At 43.2% G+C, this 25,451-nt stretch overlaps 1 protein-coding gene across 2 annotated transcripts; it reads left to right on the forward strand.

Annotated features, from left to right (window-relative positions):
- Positions 1-1,368: 1,368 nt before the first annotated feature.
- On the forward strand, positions 1,369-23,635 carry LOC124284026. 2 transcript variants are annotated; one of them, XM_046720066.1, is made up of 9 exons: positions 1,369-1,456; positions 3,520-3,618; positions 13,125-13,186; positions 13,722-13,771; positions 18,961-19,053; positions 19,360-19,533; positions 20,075-20,193; positions 22,045-22,246; positions 22,682-23,635. In XM_046720066.1, the coding sequence occupies exons 2-9, from the start codon at positions 3,526-3,528 to the stop codon at positions 22,759-22,761; spliced, it is 873 nt and encodes a 290-aa protein (XP_046576022.1). In that variant the 5' UTR covers positions 1,369-1,456; positions 3,520-3,525; the 3' UTR covers positions 22,762-23,635. The 2 variants fall into 2 exon arrangements, with proteins under 2 accessions (XP_046576022.1, XP_046576023.1); XM_046720067.1 differs by having other exon boundaries at positions 1,384-1,509.
- Positions 23,636-25,451: the final 1,816 nt, after the last annotated feature.

Below are 25,451 nucleotides of genomic sequence, written 5' to 3' on the forward strand. Positions count from 1 at the left end.
TTCAATTTATACGAATTCAGAAATGCACTTTCCTGTATACGCCTTTACTCGGTGCATTTCTGACATTCGTAATATTAACTGATTTGGAAATATTTAAGTAACGACAGGCCCTGTGACTAAGTCTACACGGCAGACACTCGACATCGGTGCTACAAGAGAGTATTTCAAGCATACAGTTGCAGCAGCGGTGGCGATGTCGGTGTTTGTTTGGTTTGGTTTGGTTTGGTTTGGGGGTGGGGTGGGGGTGTTTGTTCCAGCTGGATTATGGCCGTCAGTCAGTAATCGAGTCTGGACCAGAGAGACCGGTGGCTAACATCATGAACCACTGGGATACGATGACGTGTCAACCACGCCACCCGATACCGTTAGCCGCCTCTTACTAGGCGCGTAGCAAGTCTTTGCCAGCGGCGTGCGGAAAAGAAGTCCTCGGAAAAAAGTACTGGGAAATAAAGTCCTCCGGGAAAAAGTCCTATTTGAAACGGGAATTTTTGACAAAAGAATAAAAAGTATTTTTTTAGTTTTTCATAGTTTTTCAAAGCGTTTTTTGACTTTCATGTATTGTATGTTTATACATGTAAAATAGACAGATCCTGTATACATTACAGAGGTTTTCAGCCTTATTCCTACTACAGAATATTTGTGAATATTATCTAGAACATCTGTGAAATTGTGCAGTCGTAACTTAGACCTTTTTTAATAGTATGTCTGTAAGATGAGTTTTATTACTTTTGACTGGAGTCTTCTCTAAGCTATTACTGATACATGATGAAACTAATATTCTATATTTATATTTTCCTAATATCTGAATCCTAATATATCGTTTGTAGTGGTAATAATTAATATTGATTTTTCGTATGAATTATTATTCCATGATAGTTCTCTGCCACGCCATGTAGGAACTGGGGGATTGATTTTCTTCCTGTTGCCATGTCAAGACATAGCTTGTGTAGACGTTTCTGCATCTTGACATATACAGCTCCTGGGCGATGACAGTTCTCACAGTAGATTGTTCTTTCTAGATCAATTTATCTATTTGTTAATCCATATGTGTGAGTTATCAATGTTTTTCAAAAATATTTGACATCAAAGTTGATGAATAAATAGTTTTTATAATAATAGGGCTTTTTTCCGGAGAAATCTTTTCCGGTACTTTTTTACCGAGGACTTTTTTTCCGGCGGACTTTTTTCATACAATCTTGACAGTGCAGTTATTCGAGGGTCGTGAAATGTCTAGATGTTTACACTAAACAAGTGGAAGACTTCATTCATTAAACACACAAAGTAGTTTATGAGTCCTTTATGCAACTGAAACCATTCATGTCATACAACAAGCCAAAATAAAGGCACGCAGGGCGCAAGTCACGAGACCCGACAGTCACGTGATATACGCAAATAGAAAATCCCGCCCGTTGTATAACATGCCCACGTGACCGAGAGCAGCAGACGATCTGTCCAGGTGAGAACGTCCACTCATTAACCGATCCGGCGTTGGCCACCACAGTCCAGCAGGTAGGTCACTAGCTATAGCGGTCGGAGGTATAATGTATATGGTCATTACGGCGTTGTGTAGCACGAGCCAGTGCAACCTTCACAATAGACTAACGCTTAGTCCCTGAATATACATCGTATTGATAGTAACAAATAAACCCATTTAAAGTGAAAAGGAGCCCTAGTGAGTTGAGAGATTCCTATGGAAATCTAGACTTGCTTCATTTACGGCTTTAGCACAGCAGGGAGGGCTGGGTAGAAGGGGAAATAATGTGGTTCAGGGACTGTGAAACAGACCACCTCTGCAATTTTGTGGGAGATTGTCGGCTGCGCTTCCATCAATTCCCCTTTATAACGCGATCAGCAGCGTTACTGAATCACACGTTGTTTCTTATCTTATTGTATGTTTGATCCCTCTGAGAATTTGATTCCGCACAACCGACAATGTTCAAAACAAAATAACAAAGGTTGAATTTATTTTGATATCAGTATCATTAGTATGATGTTACGAAATAATAAGAAGATTACATATTTATTGAAAGCAAAATTATGCAGTGTGTCTAGTTCGTATCTATGCGGAGATTGAATGTATATCATAAATGAAAGTACTGGTATAAATAAATGACACAAATTTAAATACAACTCCAAACTTTGGGACGTGGTTGCTCAGTCTAAGTAAACTTAGGCTCAGTATTACTCGTTACACTGCCCCTCTCTCAACCACTCAACACTTATGTAAAAGCAATTATGTAAAAGAACACCCCGTTTAAACAAGATGGCCGGTATCTTACATAACGTGAATCGTCGACACATCATACAGGAACACCGATGAACATACAACAATGCACCCTTGTATACAGCTCCTCATGTGTTAATGAAAGGTGATGGTTACAGATTTCGCGCACCGCTGATCTACCGTGTTGTTCATGTACAGTGGCGGATCAGGGGGTTGGGTGTGTGTGTGTGTTTCGATTTAAGACCACATTGAAAAAAGTTTTTGCGTTGGCGGAGCCAAGGGGTTCAGGGTTCCCCTGAAACACAACCAAACACACACCCATCCCACCCCACCCACCCACCCATCCCCCTTTCAAAATTCCTGGATCCGCCCATGATGTACGATGTGTCACCTCGGTATTGAGGCTTTAGATCAATACGCTCCGCCGATAATGCGCAGGAACGAGGACGGTTAACGAGCAGCACTGTATGGGACATAACGAGCATCATCATAATGATGGAGAGAGTCTGCATGTCTGTGAATATGGTTGATGGTTGCTGATGCATAAATGAGTTCCCACGACAATTAGGAAGGGAACCAAGAAGAAATCCCAGCGTCAGTGCAGGTGGTATTGCGCCGCCTTTAGCCCCATTCCATATTCCGATATCACGGCAAGGGACACCAGAAATAGGCTTCACACGTTGTAGTTCTGTTGGGAATCGAACCCGGGACTTCGGCGTGAAGATCGAAGGTACGAAATGTTGTTCTTAAATCCCGATAGGAACTCTTCGGGAATTAGTTAACAGCTGGTAAGCAGTACCTAACTGAAGCCATTCATTGGGCTGACTGTCACTGACTATATATAATGTAATATACTGTGTGGCCTGGTATTTTGTTTTGTTTGTTTGTTGTCTGTTGCAATATTCCAGCTAAATGGCGGCGGTCTGTAAATATTAGAGTCTGGACCAGACAATCCAGAGATCAACAACATGAGCCTCGGTCTACACATTTGGGATACGTTGACATGTGTCAACCCAGTCAGCGAGCCTGACCACCCGATCCCGTTAGCCGCCTCTTAGAACGAGCATGGATTCTGAAGACCAACTCCAACCTAGATCCACACGGATGGCTATTTTTGTATAGATCGTTCTGTTCTGGGCGCTGTGGTATGCTTAGTTCGTTGTTACATGTCTACAGCAGTAACAAATTTTAGTAATCACTTCTGTTTTCAGTTTATATACTTGATTTGTATTTGCCTAAGGTATGGGGGCTCTGTGTCTGAAGTGCATGCTTGATAGACAACTGTATGATTTCAGGTCAGAATGGAAGCAGTGATCTTTGTATTGTCCATCTTCGTCTCGCTGTCAGGATGCCACGTAGCTCGTGTGGAAGAATTTCGCCAAGATGTCAAGCAGGTAACTATTCCGCCTGAGAATATATGATGGCGACTGGATCAGACAATCCAGTGACTGACATCAGGAGATAAAAAACACAGCAAAAATAACTTAGTTTCCGTTCTTGCGGAAACCTAATGGATACTGGGTAATGTAGGTTTCCGCTAGGTTTCAGTATCCGGAAACAGACAATGCGAGTTTCCGCATAGTTTACAAAACTGAAACTAACAAATCTAGGTTTCCGTCAAGTTTCTACAACTGAAACTATCATTATGCGTTTCCATTTAGTTTCAGTTCGCTGAAACATTCATAGCAAAATGACTTAGTTTCCGCTATTGCGGAAACCTATTGAATACTGGGTAATGTAGGTTTCCGCTAGGTTTCTGTTGGTTTCAGCTTAGATGAAATGGCAAACTTAGCTTTGTGCTGTTCCATTGGGGGACAATATTTACTTACTGTTACATTTGCAAGATAATTTCTATATACAGAATCCAGCTAGGGTCCATGCAGGAAGCAAAAGTACTGTACGTTCCCGTAGTCCCTAGTATGTTGATCAACCTTCAGGTGTTGGCAATCTATAGCCCATTTTTATACTGTACCGTTAAAGTGTTTATGGTTACATGCCAGTTTTTAGTGTACATTTGTGATAGACTAGTTATTTTACTGTCCTTATAAGACAGGTAGGTATATAAGTTTGTTTTTATTTCATGTACACATTTACAAATTTAGATTTACGACTTTCACGATATGGCTGCCGATGGGACTTTGTAACTCACTACCATTCTGCATAACTTGTGAATGTACCATTTATTACATTGTACACGAAAAACTACAAACACAGTAACACAGTCACTGATATGATTCATCTGTTTCATTATTTTGAATAGCTCACATTTCAACAGAACCATGTATGTATGTATGTATGTATGTATGTATGTATGTATGTATGTATGTATGTATGTATGTATGTATGTATGTATGTATGTATGTATGTATGTATGTATGTATGTATGTATGTATGTATGTATGTATGTATGTATGTATGTATGTATGTATGTATGTATGTATGTATGTATGTATGTATGTATGTATGTATGAGAGAAGCCACATCAAGAGGGAATCTTCAGCATTGGAGAACACAACTTCTGTATGAATATGCAAATACAAATATGTCAAAACCCTACAACATTTTATGCATATGATGAAATGATGTCTACTAGTGCAGGCATAACATACTTGCTGTGATATTTATTCAACAGATTTTAAATTCAAATTCAAATGTTTATTGTATGAAAGTTCATGGGCCCATATACATGAAGTGTACATTTGAAGCTGCCTCAATGTATCTTAACATATACACACTAACAATCTCACATAGTAAAGACTTGGCAACTTGCTGACAATCATGAAGCTTCTATTGCACTCATACTGAGCTGACAGCAATCCTCTGATCTGGTACATATGAAGCAGAGCCTGAGTTGAGACATTTGTTTTGCCACACAGAGAAAGGGGAAATATAACCAAGTTGATTACAACAAGGCTTGAACCAGTCCACAACCGCAAACAGATGGTGTATGCTCTACTTAAGATCTGTGGGTGAATATGAAGAGTCCTGGTTGATGTCTGGCACAACATCGTTGCCATGCTCATCGTCCCACACAGACTCTGCATCATCCTGCAAATACAATACATACAATGCTTAGTAAAACTACAAAACAGCCAAAGTAACACATGTATACATATTCAAAACATGCACAGTGGTATATCTGATCACAATGAAATTATAAAATTAGAACGACTAATTTGTAGATGTAACCAAAAGATTTTTTTTCACAATCACAAAGGAAAGATCTGTAGTATACATGTATATTGTATCTTCCATTGGACATGTCACTTATTTGATTGATTGGTACCAGAAAATAGTAGCCAACCCAGTATTCTGAAGCAAATTGTGGTAATATTTATTACTGTTACTGTACTCATATTCAAGGTAACATCTACTACCAAATCGCAAATTGAAATCTAAGAATAGGTAAAACGGTACATACATATTTTAAATAGATACGAATCATGTTTAAACACTGAATGTAACACCTGATTATATATGTGATCTTATTCATTTCAAATTGAAATGACCAACTCAACTGAGAAAAGCATACAAAACCTAGCATTTCCCATGAATGAAAAATCGTGGGTATTTCTTATAGTTTTATCAACCCTCTAAAGAAACATTCACAGCAATATAATAACAAAAAATATTATTTTTTAATGTGACCTTTACTTTAATTTAAAAACTGTAAAATGTGTAACACAACTTATTCACTTTCAGTTACAGTTACATATTTGATATACAATAATTAAATATATTCATTATTGATATATGATGGATAACAAAGGGACAGATCAAACTGAAGTCGTTAAGTGAAACCTATGAAGTGAAGTATCTTTGACGACTAACCTGATGAGAAACTGCCGTCCATTCCAGACGGATTCCTTGTTTCCTTGAAACAAGCGACTGGCAGTGCGGACAGAAAACTGATCTTCTTCTTGGAACTGAAAAACATATCAACTTATAATTACACTGGAATCCACGCACTGTTACATTTTGAGTGATTATATTTTTCACAAAGATAAAGAAATTTATTCTATGTATCTATTTAGTGTTTACTTGTTTTTGACTAAATGCTGATGAATAAAAAATATTGTTTTAAGATTTCCTTTAATGAAATTAGGAGCATGGTAGGGTGTAACTATAAATGATTACCAAGCCAAGCCTCTTGTCAATCTCCAACAAGTCCCTAGATCCACAATACGTATCTGTAAATTGAAACAATGATTCTTTTAGAAATGTCATACGTGACTTGTGTCAATGCATTGTAAGGCTAAGAGGTTTAATAATTGATTACACAAATTATTACACAAAGCTATGAGTGTAAAGTATATGTAATAATTTTTTTAATGGTTATAAAATGATAAAACAGATGAACTGGTATAATTGGATAAATACCGCCATATAGCTGGATTATTGCTGAGTGCGGCGTAATACTAAACTCACTCACTCAGATATATTGAGCTGACATTACATATAAGCTAGCAATATATACTGCAAAATTAGATAATTTAACTTATAATACATGTGAATAGTATATCTAGGTGTAGAACTGAAAAGAATGAACATGATATAAGCATGTCTAAAACACTTGCATGTTTGGAGCTCAATGGGTAAATTACTTACATGATGAAGTTTTACGTCCAGCAAAAATATTTTCGTATATTGCCTACTCCTGACAGGGTTTTGAAAAATCACCTATTTGTCACTAACACAAGTTCTCATGAGTAGGACTCATGAAGCTCGATCAGGGTGCCGTTCCACTAACCGATCTTAGCCCTACGCCAATCGTAAACCCATAAAATCCCAATCTTAGCGTGACGTTACGATCGGCATACCGTTCCACTAACCAATCTTACCTAAGTCAATCGTAAAGTTAAGATTCAAAGTCTAAGTTGCTCATGACCAACTTAGGATAGCTAAAATCAATCGTAGAGAAACCAAAATGGTGGCTTTCCTATTCTATGTGAAAAATAAGAGCGAGCATTTCACCGTGAGCGTCCCCTAAAATCCCCCCTTGAAATGAATTTGTATATTTCTGTGATGTAAACAAACACTGCACTGAAGCCTTACAAATGTCAGGCCAGTCTGACCACTGTCGTCATGGGAACACAACCGAGCGAGTCGGTGTAACACATTTGTATTGTACAACAATATTGCAACGTCATGGTTAAGAATAGGGACAGCCGTGAAGTGAACAATGTTCTGAAGCAAAAAGATACAAATATGTTTGATTTCACTGCGCATATTTGGTGGGGGGATTCTAAAGGCAGACCGCGTGTTATTCAGGCACATATCAAAAGCTCTGACACAATTGACATTTTTAAAGTCCAGACTTAAAACCTGTTCTCAGTTTATTACTTACAATCTCGGCTGTAAATGCTCTCGTGTAAATTATCTGTACATGGCGCTTTGAGCATGCCCCAGGATGTGGAATAGGCGCACTATAAATATGCATTTATTATTATTATATTATGCCTGATACCCAGCGTTCACACGCACTTGCACCTGAAACCAAGGTGCTCACTACCCTAATATTTTGCTCCAGCCTTTTTCTCCACGTTTACACTTGGTTGGAAAAATACCAATGAAGGCCCGGGTTAGAATATTGAACTTCAGTAACCCATGCTTGTCGTAAGAGGCCACTAACGGGATCGGGTGGTCAGGCTCGCTGACTTGGTTGACACATGTCATCGGTTCCCAACTGCGCAGATCGATGCTCATGCTGTTGATCACTGGATTGTCTGGTCCAGACTCGATTATTTATAGCTAAGATACATAGCGTTAACTAACATGAACGCTCATGTTAGTTAGGAGATAAACCTAGTGTGTTTGAAAATCAGAGACATGCTTTACTGAATTGATGGCGACTAAATTTCAATTGGAACCGAACCCGTAGCGTTTTCATCGTTTGGGACTGGACTGTGTCCAAGCGTTTTTCAAAGTAGATGAACATAACAGTGACAACCTAGCGGGGAAGCTGGCAGAGAGCAGAATTATTTTGTGAACGATGCAACGGGATATGATGGAGTATGACTATGAGTGGCATAAATGTGGTGTTTCGCCAGACCGTTAGATCTATCTTGCAAATTTCCCATTCTAAACGGAATTAAATATACCATTTACCAGGTATATACCATATAATTGTATTTTCGAGTTTAAATAAATGTTTTATCAGCATTTCCATCACGTCTGTTGTGTTGATATTAGTCATGTTGGTGGTCAAGCTGAAGTAGTGCGGCAGTGTTCTATACGTGCTCAGTGAAGCGCAATGAAATCAAACGCATTTTTTAATCCAAAAATTTCCAATTGCCTATGTGGAAAATTCGAAAGTCAGCGTCAAAATCCATGGAGTTGTTGTTATGATCCGCCATCATTGTGGTCAAACGGAAGTAGTTCTCACAATAAGATTTGTCAATGCGCGGTGAAGCGGCCTTACAATCAGATGAGCGTCAATCCACAATTGATGCCGTCTGATTTTTCTGAACAACCAATCAGAATCTAGTATTTTCTTGATTCATGGTAGAATGAACGCTATGCATCTTAGTTAGATTATTTACAGACCGCCGCCGTATAGCTGGACTATTGCTGAGTGCGGCTTAAAATTTAAACTCACTCACTCACTCAGTTGGTTCGTAAACTACTTCCATCATTTGCTAGACTATGCAAAGGGAGATAACTCGTGCCTCGCATTCCTCTATCTCTCGCACGAAAGAGTCTCGAACTAAGCTTGGATCGGATCGTAAGATCGGGACCGGCTACAATCGGCCTAAAATCGGTTAGTGGAACGGGTGTAGTGCGCAAAAATAAATGCGCAATCAAAATAAAAATGGCGGATAGGTATCCGGTATTCTGTAATCTTGCCCGGGTGTAACTTTTAGCTAAGACGATTGTAAAATTGGCGTAACTTGCTTAGATTGATCTTAGATAAGATCGGTTAGTGGAACGGCACCCAGGACTATTAAAGTAACGTGAATATGTTTTCAGATTTATTCACTGTTAATTATCTCTAGGCCTACATGTTGATGCTTGACACTGAGGAGGAGCAATTAGTGCCCATAATCCGATGAAAAGACCCTTAAGCCCATAACAGCCCACTGTTGTCACTTTGGGTACTCACATTCAATCTGCTCATTTCCACCTTTCAAACAAATAAAACAATGGCGACAGGATCACGTCCACGCGAGACTACCTAAATCATTATAAAAACACACAGCTGACATTTTAGGTGTATAGTGTATCTTTATTTTGTTGTATAACGCGGAAAGATATTGTCAAACTGTAATGCTAGATTTAGATTAAAAAACAACAACAAAGTGTTTTTCCCTTGAGTCTTTGCGAGACGCCATTTTCATAGCCGCCTCAGTTTCCCTCAAAGCACTGGAAGAGAGAATTCGCTACCTGGAAAAGAAAGATGGAAATGGCTGCGAAAAACTCGCAGTACCACGACCCTGTCAGGTAAGACCAATTTATTTTGTTGTCAAATAACGTTTAATGAATTATTTACTTTACGTACAGAAATCTGGATTGGTAAACAAGCTAATCTATCGAATTACAGCCACTGGCCATAGGTATTCGTCACTATGCATTATTCGACTTACATGTTAATTTGGTGCAGCTAGAAATATGTCTTGAATTTATTTAATATCCGTTTGATATTGTTCATATTTTGCACATGGGTCATGAATCATCTCAGCTACAAAGACATAATTTCCGTTTTATTTTCAATTCAGTGCGTGTCATGGTCTATGGGGAAAGAATACGCAATGTTGTATATATGTTGCTCATGTAACTACAATGTGGAAATTATGTATCTGTGACCAAGATGATTTCCTAACAACCTGCAAAATTTGACAACCAAATATGGAAAACTGAATTAATGAAAATTACACAGCTACACTAAAATAGCATGCAAGTCTATGAGAATTTTGCCGAAGGACGTATATTTAAGTCCCATGACTGTATTAACTGTTTTGCTCGAACTAAGGTTGGTGAAGTAAAATAAGTCTATCTAAAAATATACTACAATTTTGAAAAATATAGCAAATAGATTATATATTAATGGATTTGTTTTATTCATTTAGGCTGTTGTGAGGAAACATGTGTCACGACTACTACTGGAGGAAAAGATCACCCTCTCTTACTGAAGGTATGTGTTTATTTTATGGTACTACGAAACATAGACAAAATTTCACTTTGAATATTTTATTATTATGCTTCCCTAGATACATTTTCACAAAATGAACCATACTAAAGTTACATTTGCAAATGGATTTGAATAACCGGTAACTTAATCATGATTTCAAATTGGACCAAATAAATCTTAACTTCACACCTGTGTGAAATTGCAGTCAAACTGACCCCTTGATTTTACAATACCGTAATTACTCCAAGGTTATGTCACATGAGATAACTAAACTTCATTCATCAGGATGTTTATGTCAGGCCGTTCACTTACTGATTGCATAACCTAAAGTGATAAATCTGTAGTTTGCTTGTTGGTATAAATGTCGCTGCAGGTTTAAGGGGTTTTAAAACTCGAATGAATGAATGGGGAAATGCAAAAAGAAAAGTAACGTGTTATTGTTTATTTTTTTCAGCAAAGCTGATGATGAGTCTGGAGACTGTATAACAAATGATCAAGGATGGTCAGCAGTAACATGTGAAGGTAATTTTGACCTATCTGTAGTGACTTTCATTATAAATAGTAAATAATTTCCAATTAATAGTGTAGAGACAAGGTTTATGGATGTCAACTCCTTTATTATGTGAAAACATGTTTCAGAGTGAATGCTTACCCCTTCTTCAGGTGTAAGCATTCACTCCGAAACATTGTGTTTTCACAAGACGTTGTCATCCGTAAACATTCATGTCTTGCATTATTCACTTCTAAATACACCTCAAAGACTTAATGGTGTAAACATACAGTCACTACTGTGTGAATATACTTGTGCCTTCAACAATACGACTGACTGACTGAGTTTGGTTTTACGCCGCTTTTAGCAATATTCCAGCAACATCACGGCGGGGGACACCAGAAATGGGCTCAATACGAACTGTAAGAGATTGAATATAGCAATTTGATGAAAATCTATTACTAGTATCATAAAACTAGTGCAAAGTGTGATTGTTCAATTTGGTTCTCTTTTATTCAAACTTCCTTTTGCATTACTCATTTTAAATCATCCTTGGCATTGTCAGTTTCTTGTTGATTGATGTTTGTGTAATTTATCAAAATAACCTAGTAATTCGTTATTACCTGCCATTTTCAGAAACTTGCACAACGCCTAAACAGACTTGCATCTGTCGATTGGCCAGATAGACGAAAGAAAAAGGTAGCGACAACACTCACCATAGACATGACATCACCAGTCGTGAGTGACGAAGATGACGTCAATTAGTTGCATTCCGTCCCCTTTGTCTGGGAGTCCAGCAAGCTTAGGGCATACACGACGACACTGGACTTGGAAAGAATCTACACCTCCACTGCTCTCGTCATGGCCAACGTGAGGACGAGGATGAGGCATCCAATCAACCGGAGGGATCTCCGCCCAGGGATGCCCCTTATTGGGCTAACTGACCAACTCTTGCAATATAATTGAATTTATTTTCAATTTCGTAATGTAATTTTTATTTTATTTTTGTATTGTAAGCTGTATGTTGTGTTATTGAATGATGTATATCATAGTGGATGTTTGGCGATAGTTGTGACATAGAGTGTGTGGCTGAATGCCAAGGCGTGCAAATAAATGTCCGATGCAGCTACATGTATGTTTTATTACTGGGTTAAGCTGTATGTTAATGTTATTTTTCACCATTAGCATGATTTTAGAAATAAATTTCATATCTAACATGCTATTTCAAGATAATAAGTGAATGAAAGTTTCACTGATGAAAAATTACTACTTTGTTATAAATGATATATGATTTCTTAAACTTGATTGAGTTATGCCCAAATGTTTTGCCCTGTCCCTTGGAGTTCGTTATATCCGTGTTCTACTGTTTGCGGAAACTATGTCGGATTGTTGGTAACTGAAACTCTGCGGAAACCTGTTGGAGTCTTATTAATAACTGAAACCTTGCGGAAACCTGATGGATTCAAAGTTAATGAAACTCAACGGAAACTTGTCGGAGTGTGGGTAACGGATACCTTGCGGAAACCTGTTGGAGTGTGGGTAACGGAAACCTTGCGGAAACCCTTAGAAAGTGGGTAATTGTAATTTTCCGTTATTGCGGAAACTCAATGTAAAAGAACGGAAACTCACTGGATTCTAGGTGGAAACTTAAGTTTCAGTCCACTTTCCACCAGGTTTCCGCATTGCGGAAACCAAGTTATTTTTGCTGTGTATATTTCCATGGTAACGAGGTCTGAACTATCGAGGTTGCATTGTGTACCAATATCATTACATGATTCGTTATTCCGGAATTTTTACACCGAGAGCGCACAGGCCCTCGTGTCTTTCCGAGGATTATAGATTTTGAAAAAATATATACAAAATTTGAGATGACCCCCGACTCGAAATGCTTCACATTATGACATGTTGTATTGTACTGTGAAGCATTTCGAGTCGGGGGTCTTCTCAAAAATATATATTTTTTTAATCTTTAATCTTAGCAAAGACACGAGGGCCTGTGTGAGAGCGCAGTATTTCGGACTTCGCCTGAACCTGTGATATTGCTGGAATACTGTTCCAGCTGCCTGAGAAACTACTCACGTATTATATCCCACTGTTGTAAACAATGCATTACCCATTATGGGCTATAACGGTTCCCGGGATTGGGCCCGTTAATAGAGGACAATTTGATCTTTGGTATGAAGGCTTTTGTTGCTAAAAATAACATCGAAACCAACTCACCGACTCTCAGTATTATTTTTGGCGTGTAGCTGTCGTTAGCTAATATTGCATGTTTCATTCAGGCGGACCCAAATAAAGTCTGGTTGTTTGCTGTGGATGGACGAAAACGCCCGTACAACTTTTTGTAAGTAGATAGTCGAATGTAGATCTAGGCTTCCAACCTTTGGTACTTAGGGCAGCATTTTAATTTTATGTACTGTGTTTCTCATCGCCCGACCGAACCTTCTAATTTTATTGACCACCCCCAACCCACAATCCCCCCAGAAACGGGTTTTTTTCATGCCCACACCGCCGCGTCGAACGTAAAATGTACCGCCTCGTCATACAAACTGTTTATCTTTGAATCAGTCGCTGCCACGAGTCCAAAGAACGCGAGAAATTGTAATAAGATTTGCAATAAATGAGGATCAAGGACATTCAGAAAATTTTGTCTCTATTAAGTTGGTATTTTTGTTGTTGATTTTTTCCCCCCTGACCGACCGACCCATGTTGAGAATTTGGTGGCTACGTGAAACACAAAAAAATGGTGCCCTTATGGTGTTGTGTAGCAAATTGTGATCATGTCTTTACCTTTGGATATAAAGGTGCTTTTTTTGGTATTTTACTTACACCCTTCAAATTAATGTGATATTCACCTTTCCCTATTGTACTGTTTGCAGAGACGATATGGGGCAGCTGACCGGGTTCGATGTTGATCTTGTTACTGCAGGTACGAGAAATCATCGCGCCTACAACAATTGTAGACGCCATCGTCAATGTCTATGAACAGTTTGAATTTCAAACGGTGTAGTCTGTTGGCTGATTCACTGATATCTGAAAATAGGACTGTATTAAAGCCCGGATGACTCATTAAGATTTGGAACTATTTGACCCAGATGCCTATTTTTATATCCCTGTGCACGAGCTACATTTCCGTTCTCACATGTGTGCCCCAGATACCTTCCTGTCCTCTCACATGTGTCCCAGATACATTCCCGCCCTCACACATGTGCCCCAGATACCTTCCCGTCCTCACACATGTGTCCCAGATACATTCCCGCCCTCACACATGTGCCCCAGATACCTTCCCGTCCTCACACATGTGCCCCAGCTACCTTTCCGTCCTCACACGTTCCCCAGATACCTTCCCGTCCTCACACATGTTCCCCAGATACCTTCCCGCCCTCCCACATGTGCCCCAGATACCTTCCCGTCCTCACACATGTGCCCCAGTTTCCTTTCCGCCCTCACAATGTGCCCCAGATACCTTCCCACCCTCACACATGTGCCCCAGATGCCTTCCTGTCCTTTCAAATGTGTCCCCAGATACCTTCCCGCCCTCACACATGTGCCTAGATACCTTCCGCCCCACACATGTGCCCCAGATACCTTCCGCCTCTCACATGTGCCCCAGATACCTTCCCGTCCTCACACATGCCCCAGATACCTTTCCTGTCCTCTCACATGTGTCCCAGATACCTTCCGCCCTCACATGTCCTGCCCCAGATACATTCCGCCCTCACACATGTGCCCCAGATACCTTCCTGTCCTCGTACATGTGCCCCAGATACCTTCCCGCCCTCACACGTGCCGCAGATGCCTTCCCGCCCTGACACATGTGCCCCAGATACCTTCCCGCCTCACACATGTGCCCCAGATACCTTCCCGCCCTCACACATGTGCCCCAGATACCTTCCTGTCCTCACACATGTGTCCCAGATACCTTCCCGTCCTCTCACATGTGCCCCAGATACCTTCCCGTCCCAGATGCCCAGTTTCCTTTCCATTTCCGCCCTCACACATGTGCCCCAGATACCTTCCCGCCCTCACATGTGCCCCAGATACCTTCCTGTCCTCGTACACATGTACCCCAGATACCTTCCCGCCCTCACACATGTGCCCCAGATACCTTCCTGTCCTCACATGTGTCCCAGATGTGTCCCAGATACCCCCAGATTCCCTGTCCTCTCACATGTGCCCCAGATCCTTCCGTCCTCTCACATGTGCCCCCAGATACCTTCCGTCCCTGTCCCAGATACCTTGTCCTCCACATGTGTCCCAGATACCTTCCCGCCCTCACACATGTGCCCCAGATACCTTCCCCATCCTCACACATGTGTCCCAGATACCTTCCTGCCCCTCACATGTGCCCCAGATACCTTCCTGCCCTCACACATGTTCCCAGATACCTTCCTGTCCTCACACATGTGCCCCAGATACCTTCCCGCCCTCATGTGCCATGGATGCCTTTCCCGCCCTGACACATGTGCCCCAGATGCCTTCTGTCCTCACACATGTGCCCCAGATACCTTCCCGCCCTCACACATGTGCCCCAGATACCTTCCTGTCCTCACACATGTGTCCCAGATACCTTCCCGTCCTCTCACATGTGCCCCAGATACCTTCCCGTCCCTCACACATGTGCCCCAGATTCCTTTCCCGCCCTCACACATGTGCCCCAGATACCTTCCATGCCCTCACATGTGCCCCAGATACCTTCCTGTCCTCGCCCTCCATGTGCCCCAGATACCTTCCGCCCTCACACATGTGCCCCAGATACATTCCTGCCCCTCACACACCTTCCCCAGATACCTTCCTCGTCCATGTCACACATGTGCCCCAGATACCTTCCCCCCCTCACAGACGTGCCGCAGATGCCTTCCCGCCCTGACACATGTGCCCCAGATACCTTCCCGCCTCACACATGTGCCCCAGATACCTTCCCGCCCTCACACATGTGCCCCAGATACCTTCCTGTCCTCACACATGTGTCCCAGATACCTTCCCGTCCTCACACATGTGCCCCAGATACCTTCCCGGTCCCTCACATGTGCCCCAGTTTCCTTCCCCCTCACACATGTGCCCCAGATACCTTCCCGCCCTCACACATGTGCCCCAGATACCTTCCCGTCCTCGTACATGTGCCCCAGATACCTTCCCGCCCTCACACATGTGCCCCAGATACCTTCCTGTCCTCACACATGTGTCCCAGATACCTTCCCGTCCTCTCACATGTGCCCCAGATACCTTCCGTCCTCTCACATGTGCCCCAGATACCTTCCTGTCCTCACACATGTCCTTCCCCAGATACCCTGTCCTCACACATGTGTCCCAGATACCTTCCTCCTCATGTCCACACACCTTCCCCTAGATACCTTCTGTGCCCTCACACATGTGCCCCAGATACCTTCCTGTCCTCCACATGTGCCCCAGATACCTTTCCATGCCCCACACATGCCCCCAGATACCTTCCCCTGTCCCCCTCACACATGTGCCCCAGATACCTTCCCGTCCCTCACACATGTGCCCCAGATACCTTCCTGTCCTCACACATGTTCCCCAGATGCCTTCCTTCCTGTCCTCACACATGTGCCCCAGATACCTTTCCCATGTGTCCTACCTTCCCACCTCACATGTGCCCCAGATACCTTCTGTCCTTTCACATGTCCCAGATACCTTCCTGCCCTCACACATGTGCCCCAGATACCTTCCCTTCCGCCCTCACACATGTGCCCCAGATACCTTCCTGTCCTCCCACATGTGCCCCAGATACCTTCCCGTCCTTCACACATGTGCCCCAGATACCTTCCTGTCCTCACATGTGCCCCCAGATACCTTCCTGCCCCAGATGTGCCCTGGATACCTTGTCCCTCCTACACATGTGCCCCAGATACCTTCCTGTCCTCACACATGTGTCCCAGATACCTTCCCGTCCTCACATCCCTAGATACCTTCCGTCCTCCATGTGCCCTGGATCCGTCCTCACACATGTGCCCCAGATACCTTCCTGTCCTCACACATGTGCCCCAGATACCTCCCGTCCTCACACATGTGCCCCAGATTCCTTCCGTGTCCTCACACATGTGCCCCAGATACCTTCCTCCCCTCACACATGTGCCCCAGATACCTTCCGTCCTCACACATGTGCCCCAGATACCTTCCCCTGCCCTCACACATGTCCCAGATACCTTCCTGTCCTCACACATGTGCCCCAGATACCTTCCCGTCCTCTCACATGTGCCCAGATACCTTCCTGTCCCCATGTGTCCCAGATACCTTCCCTCACACATGTGCCCCAGATACCTGTCCTGATCCCTCACATGTGCCCCAGATACCTTTCCCGTCTGCCCTCACATGTGTGCCCCAGATACCTTCCCTGTCCTCACACATGTGCCCCAGATACCTTCCTGTCCTCACACATGTGTGCCCCCAGATACCTTCCTGTCCTCCTCACACATGTGCCCCAGATACCTTTCCTGTCCTCCTCACATGTGCCCCAGATACCTTCCGCCCTCACATGTGCCCTAGATACCTTCCCGTCCTCACACATGTGCCCCAGATACCTTCCCCTGTCCTCACACATGTGCCCCAGATACCTTCCTGTCCCTCACACATGTGCCCCAGATACCTTCCCGCCCCTCACACATGTGCCCCAGATACCTTCCCGTCCCTCACATCATGCCCCAGATACCTTCCTGTCCTCACATGTGTCCCCAGATACCTTCCTGTCCTCGTCCACATGTGCCCTAGATACCTTCCTGTCCCACTCATGTGCCCCAGATACCTTCCCTTCCTGTCCCTCACACATGTGTCCCAGATACCTTCCCTGTCCTCTCACATGTGCCCCCCTCACACATGTGCCCCAGATACCCTTCCTGTCCTCACACATGTGTCCCAGATACCTTCCTGTCCTCCATGTGTCCTAGATACCTTCCTGCCCTCCTCACATGTGCCCCAGATACCTTCCATGTCCCCTCACATGTGTCCCAGATATACCTTCCCTGCCCCTCACACATGTGCCCCAGATACCTTCCTGTCCCTCTCACATGTGCCCCAGATACCTTCCCGCCCTCACACATGTGCCCCAGATACCTTCCTGTCCTCACATGTCACATGTGCCCCAGATACCTCCTGTCCTCCTCACACGTGTGCCCCAGATACCTTCCTGTCCTCACACATGATGCCTTCCCGCCCCAGATACCTTCCCCGTCCCACACATGTGCCCCAGATACCTTCCTGTCCTCTCACATGTGCCCCAGATACCTTCCTGTCCTCACACATGTGCCCCAGATACCTTCCGTCCTCTCACACATGTGATACCTTCCCTGTCCTCACACATGTGCCCCAGATACCTTCCCGTCCTCACACATGTGCCCCAGATACCTTCCATGTCCTCACACATGTGCCCCAGATACCTCCCCGTCCTCACACATGTGATACCTTCCCTGTCCTCACACATGTGTCCCAGATACCTTCCCGTCCTCACACTGTGCCCCAGATATGTGCCCCAGATACCTTCCCGTCCTCTCACATGTGCCCTGATACCTTCCATGCCTCCTCCACACATGTGTGTCCCCAGATACCTTCCCACCTCACATGTTCCCAGATACCTTCCCGTCCTCTCACATGTGTCCCAGATACCTTCCCGTCCTCTCACATATGCCCCAGATACCTTCCCGTCCTCTCACATGTGCCCCAGATACCTTCCCGTCCTCACACATGTGCCCCAGATACCTTCCCGTCCTCACGCATGTGTCCCAGATACCTTGCCGTCCTCACACATGTGCCCCAGATACCTTCCCGTCCTCTCACATGTGCCCCAGATACCTTCCCATCCTCACACATGTGCCCCAGATACCTTCCCGTCCTCACACATGTGCCCCAGATACCTTCCCACCCTCACACATGTTCCCCAGATACCTTCCCGTCCTCTCACATGTGTACCAGATACCGCCCCGTCCTCTCACATGTGTACCACTTACCTTCCTGTCCTCTCGCAAGTTCTAATCCCCACATGGGTACTTTGTGTGAAGCCAATTTCTGGTGTCCTTCGCCGTGATGTTGCTTGAATATTGCTAAAAGCGGCGTAAAACCAAACTCAGTCAGTCTATTCCATGAATCCCCGATTCTCTGTTCCAGTCTGTGCTGTAGCGGGAAGGAAATGTTCCATGGTTCTGGCTGAGTTCACGGAGTGCACCTTCACAAACAGGAACATCAACTACCCAGGCAGAGGTTGGCACCAGTTTGATTGGACATGGAGAAAATCCAAACGGGTCATCTTATTCTATTCCCAGCACATTAAGCATGACAATAAAAACAAAATATTCTACCTATGAATATTATTATTTGATGAAATAATATATGAAGTTTTCTCGGCTCCAGCTCTAGCTCACATGATCTGAAGACAGTTAACAGAATCACATTTCTAATCTAAGAAATGTGCTTCGAGTGAAATATCGTTAGCAATATTAGATGACGAAAATGTTTTCTTTCCTTTTTTTAATGAATAACGTTTCCTCTATTCTTTAAATCGTGCAGGGCTAATGGCCGGCTGGTTTGACGCGTGTCCTGGATACGCCATTACCATTGACCGAGAGAGCGGCTTTGACTTTACCTCTGCCTACCTCAGCACCGTCTCCACCTTCACCGTGGCGCCTCAAAACCCAGAAGGATTCGACCCACAGGCTGACGACTACTCCAACTTTACTCTTAGTGAGTTCATTCAAGTATCTTGAATATATTGTCACGTCTGTTATACAGGCTCAAAGCAAACAATATTAATACTTCTAAGTATGAATAATACATATTCAGATAGAATGTCGTCTTTTTGGTAGGCTTTATTGTTGTTCGTTGTATATTAACGTTTTGGGGTGTTCGGGTATAGAGAGAGTAGTATAGTAGAGGTGGGATACGAATGGGTTCGTAGGACGCACGTGGTCATGTGCATGGGCGGATCCAGGAATTTTGAAAGGAGGGGTTCATGGGGGCTAAAACCCCCTTTGGCTCTGCCAACGCCCCCCCAAAAATTTTCAATGTGGTCTTAAGTCACTTTCCAAAGGGGGGGTTCGAACCCCCTGAAACACCACACACACACACACACACACACACACACACACACACACACACACACACACACACACACACACACACTCACTCACAAAGCAAAGACATGAGAAGGTAAACTGAACCGTATATCCAACAATATCATATAGCATAAGTATTAGTATGTCAAGGTTATATATCTCTCTTCCAGCTCACCTGACAGGTGCCCCCACAAACGCCCAGTGTTTGAACCGCTTGAAGAAGAAATTCGACCGCATTATCATCGCGGCCAATCTTCCCGACGCCAAGGGACTCCTGCTTAATAACACGGTAGGGGTTACATGACGGGGTCGAATATCAAAACTTCTGTAGTAGATCGAAAACTGCTAAAAGCGGTGTAAAACCAAACTCATTCACTCACTCTCTAGTAGATCAGTATAAAATATACTGAGTCAAAAAAGAAACGTCACATTCTTTCTTCAGGGCACTATAAAAGAACAAGAGATGGTAAGATGGTTAAATTGTTATTATTTCATTGCTGGGATCTGTGTGATGTACTCGATACACTGACAGTGCCATAATCAGTTCCATTAGGCTACACCGCCGTTCCAAAACATGGGTATACAGAATGTCAAGTCACAAGAATAAAAATGCGAAATTTCTCAGTTCAATATCGTGTATGGCCGCCCCGCGCATTCACCACTGCCAAACACCGTCTCCTCATCGACTGCCTGATGCTTGTGAACACGTGGTTGGGGATTCTGCGCCATTGCTCTTGCAAGGCAGCGCCAAGTTCCTGCAAATTCTGAGGTTGGTTCCTAAGACCACGAAGCCTTCTCCCAAGTGCATCCCAAACGTGCTCTGTTGGATTACGGTCAGGGGACCTCGATGGCCAGTCCATGACGTTGATTCCAGCGTTTTGAAGGAAATTTCGTGTCAACATCGCGGTATGCGGCCGAGCATTATCATGCTGGAACTGTAGACCTGGGCCATGAGCCGCCATGAAAGGAACGAGTTCAGGGGTGAGCACCTGGTCTCGGTAAGCAGCAGCTGTGAGGTTTCCACGGATGACCAGAAGTCGGGAACGGTTGTTCCCACAGAAAGCACCCACACCATGCAACTTCCGCCCCGAATCTGTCGACTTCCTGTACACAACATTGGGCATACCGTTCACGACGTCGTCTCCAGACTCTATGCCTGCCGTCCGCGAATCTGAGGGTAAACCTGGATTCATCGCTAAAGACGACTCGATTCCAGTCTCTCTGGGTCCATCGGAGGTGACGTTGGGCCCACAGCAGACGTTGACGTTGATGAAACGGCGTCAATATTGGCCCACGATATGGACGTCGAGAATGGAGATTGGCAGCCCGCAACCGATTTCGAATGGTCTGCGAGGACAGTCGACCTCTAAACATCTCAGCCCTGGTTCGTGTAGCCGGCAGAAATCTGTCACGTAGGTGACGTAGGACGATTTGACGGTATTCTGCTCGTGACGTCACACGTGGACGACCCGACCTTGAGCGATCAGAAGTGGTGCCAGTTTGTTGTAGACGACCTCGCAAGTCATACACAGTACGACGGCTGCATCCCATTGCTCTTGCGACGTCAATAACTGATCTTCCCGCTTGCAACATGCCAACGGCACGTTCACGTTGCACATTTGACAATCGTGGCATTTCAAGTACCGTTAGAACTGTGGTTTAAAGGTGTTTTTTCAATTCTCGAGGTCAATGCAAACACGTGCATATGAAGAAAACTTCGATGCGAAGATCACGTGATCGACTGCACGTGCAAAACCTGATTTGGCACTAACGTCATTTGCACGACGAATGGATGGGTTTGAGTGGGTTTTGCTAACGTTTTTCTAGAGTCGAAAGAAAGGGATCCCATTTCGGATAAATAGATGTATCATCAGAGAAAAATTATTCATTATTTTTCAAAATACATTTTGTGAAGTTTCTTTTTTGACTCAGTATATGATAAAATAGCTTTCTTGATAGTCTCTTCAACAATCAAATGTAATAACACAATAATACAACTGTAAAAGATTCAATGTGTTCTTAAGAACATTATTTTTAAAATAAGTAGATCTTAAACCAGTTAAGAAGTTCTCATTAAAATCTATACTTATAACCTTTCATTACACAGAAATTAATAACGTAGTCAACATTTTCTCTATAGGCCCAGGCACTATTTTCTCCAAGGACCAACATCACAGGTCTGGACACTCTGCCCAACATCTTCTCGTGTGACGAGGGCGGCGCCGGGGTCATGGTCAAGAAGGGGAGTGAACTCCCAAGTTGGTGGAACCCCGCTTTTCAGTCTCTCTACTTGTCGGGGGGTTACACGTCCCTGTGTAGTAATGCTCAGACAAAATATAACTGTGAGTGTACAATCACTGTCTTATCACATTACTGGTAGGGTGCCGCATTCCTTAACAGGGGTGCTATTTTTACCAAACTGGTGGTGTAAACCACGGTCAGAAAAAATGGTTTGTTTCACGGAGTTTTTAGGATGACATTGAGTTAAAGATGATTGATTTACGCATTATCAGCAATTTCGCATATGACAAAGCGGAGAAACATACATAAATGGATTGTTGTCATTGATGAAGTGAGCTTAATCATAAAAAAAAAATATAATGTTTTAAAATGTCAAAATATAATGCTGAATTATTTTCCCTAAATAATCTTAAAATGCTATTCAAGGCAAACACTTTAAAAAAAGATTTCAAATTAATTACTTTCAATCGAACATGAAATGTTTCTAGTCTCCACTGATACTGAAACGTGATAACAGGTCGAGTTCCTCTTTTCAGATAAGGTGCGATGCCTACCCCCTCCGGCGTCCCAGACTCAGGAGATCTTGAGGACAGACAGCCTGAACCCCTGGGGGTAAGAAGTGGAGACAAGAGGCAACCATTAACCAAGCAAGGACACCTTCGTTATTAGTATTAACATTCATCTTCTATGCATAACAGTCAACACTGGCCAGGATACAGTGAAGCGTCTTTCATCGGAGTGTTCCCGTAAATCTTCAAACCCAATCTCCGGGTTTAACGCATAACTGATAAGGACTGTGAGCCAAATGTCCCACTGGATGCATGTAGAGGTGCCATCAGGTATCTCTTAAAGGGATGTTTCTGGATTTGTTGAGTCTTAAATAACAGTCGTCATTGTCAAAGTGAAGAAATTCAATCAAGCGCGGGTAAACGGCAGGAGTAACTATGACTCTGTTAAGGTAGCCAAATGCCTTGTCATCTAATTAGTGACGCGCATGAATGGATTAACGAGATTCCCACTGTCCCTATCTACTGCCACAGGTATCTGTGCAACGGAAGCTTTCACTGTAAGCCACCAATACCTTGAGGTGTTAATATTACACATGTTACAGCCATTCACTGCCGTCTTCCTACTGTTTGAAGCCCATTTCTGGTATACCCCGCCGTGATACTGCTGGATTATTGCTAAAGGTGGCATAAAACTAAACTCACTCACTCACTCATTCACACTCACTCCTACCAGACTTTACATTACGGAGAAATCTCAGTTGATGAAATTACTGTTTCTAGTATTCTGCTTTTAATGTAGGTCCTAGCGGTGTAGAAGAAGACTGCAGAAAAATGATGCATGTATACAGTAAGAATGTTTTAGTTCATTGTAGTCCTTGATCAGTAGATTCTCACAGCTTCATACTTTTGTTATTTTCAGAATAGCGTTTTTCTATTTTATATACTTTATTCGAAATAAAATATACATGTATTTCTATGAAAGTATTCTTTTTTCGATTCATGCTTCTAATCGACGCGGGGCGGTGGGGTAGCCTAGTGGTTAAAGCGTTCGCTCGTCACGCCGAAGACCCGGGTTCGATCCCCACATGGGTGTATTGTGTGAAGCCCCTTGCTGGTGTTCCCCGCCGTGATATTGCTGGAATATTGCTTAAAGCGGCGTTAAACCTCACTCACTCACACACTCTAATCGACGCAACGTGGTGACCATACAAGAAGTGTGTATCTTTAATACGTTGGTCTAACGTTTAATGTCTCCCCTTGAGCATTCCACGCTTCACAAATGGGGACCATATATGAAAGAGCAAGTAGCCGATAAATAATCAAAACAGCATTACAACCTATGACAGTTGTAAAGCATACTTTGTTCACGAAGTTTAATAAAAGAAAGATTACGTAATGTGTGGACAGACACAAATGGGGTATTGCATAATTTACAAATATTCGATCGATTTTATTACTGGTGTCCAGGGTGCCGTTGTACAAAACAACCTTAGTGCTAAGGCTACCTTAAGTCTACGTTAATGAATGGGAGTTACGGTAACCTGAGCGCTAAGATCGCTTGTACAACGGCACCCTGAGCTGTATCCCGCCTCACGCTCATTTTGTCAGCAGACTACTTTCGAGGTATTTTTGTGACTTTTTTAGTAAAGTCTTTGAAATCCGACACATTTTGAAGAATACATCCGTTTTGCAAAACAATCTTAGCGCTACAACTGGCTGTCAAAGTGTAGGAGTTACGGTAAGGTACGGTCGCCTTGTCAAAAGGGGCCACGCGAGTGATAGATGTGCAAGCGATATGGGAACACGTTGTCGCGCTCAGGCAGACTTTATGAAGGGAGATAATTCTTGTATTCTAAATTGAATTCGTGTTCCACTATTTTATTCATTCTCATTCCCCTGGCGTTGGTCAGCGTCAACCGTTTAGAATATTTGGGGTATAATTGGTATGCGCTTTGAGACTCTGTTCCCATATCAACCTAAGTTGTGGCCTTTGGTATCTAAGGTTTCGAACATTCCATTTTGGACTCTCATCTTCAATTGATGATGATGTGTCCATTCTAAAGTAGGTCGAAATCAACCAATTCAAGACTCCTCTGGGACACTTTTATATTCAATTGATGATGTGTCTAAAACAGGCCTACCCGTGAAGGTCCGGGTTAGAATGAGTCTTTAGTAATCCATGCTTGTCTCCACCCGTGAAGGTCCGGGTTAGGATGAACCTTCAGTAACTCATGCTTGTCGTAAGAGGCGACCAACGGGATCGGGTGGTCAGGCTCGCTGACTTGGTTGACACATGCTATCGGTTCCCAATTGCGCAGGTCGATGCTCATGCCGTTGATCACTGGATTGTCTGGTCCAGATTCGATTATTTACAGACCGCCGCCATGTAGCTGAATATTGCAGAGTGCGGCGTAAAACTAACCCCACTCACTCACTCTAAAACAGGTCGAAATCAAGACTCCTCTGCGAAATTATACACACACACATTAGCCTAGTGGTGAATGCTTTGAACACTATATTCGTTAGACACCTGGATTAATGGTTTAGTGAACAGTAACTTAGCTGACCGTTACCCCTGGATAAGAATGAAATTGTCCGGATAACGAAACACAAAGACCAGTGTAAAGATTAATTAAAGTATATAAATGTTGATGCTATGAGCCCTTTCTGAGAAGGATTTTACTATGTTGTACAGTATAATGCAAATAATACTTATGTATAATAAATGGATGGCCAAGATGTATGGATGTATTTGGCAGTATTGAAAGAACCAGCCCAAAGAGTCCAAGGTGCGCCT

Source organism: Haliotis rubra, unplaced genomic scaffold, assembly GCF_003918875.1.
Source record: "Haliotis rubra isolate DU_JTF1 unplaced genomic scaffold, ASM391887v1 Scf328, whole genome shotgun sequence".
NCBI classification, from domain to species: Eukaryota; Metazoa; Mollusca; class Gastropoda; order Lepetellida; family Haliotidae; genus Haliotis; species Haliotis rubra.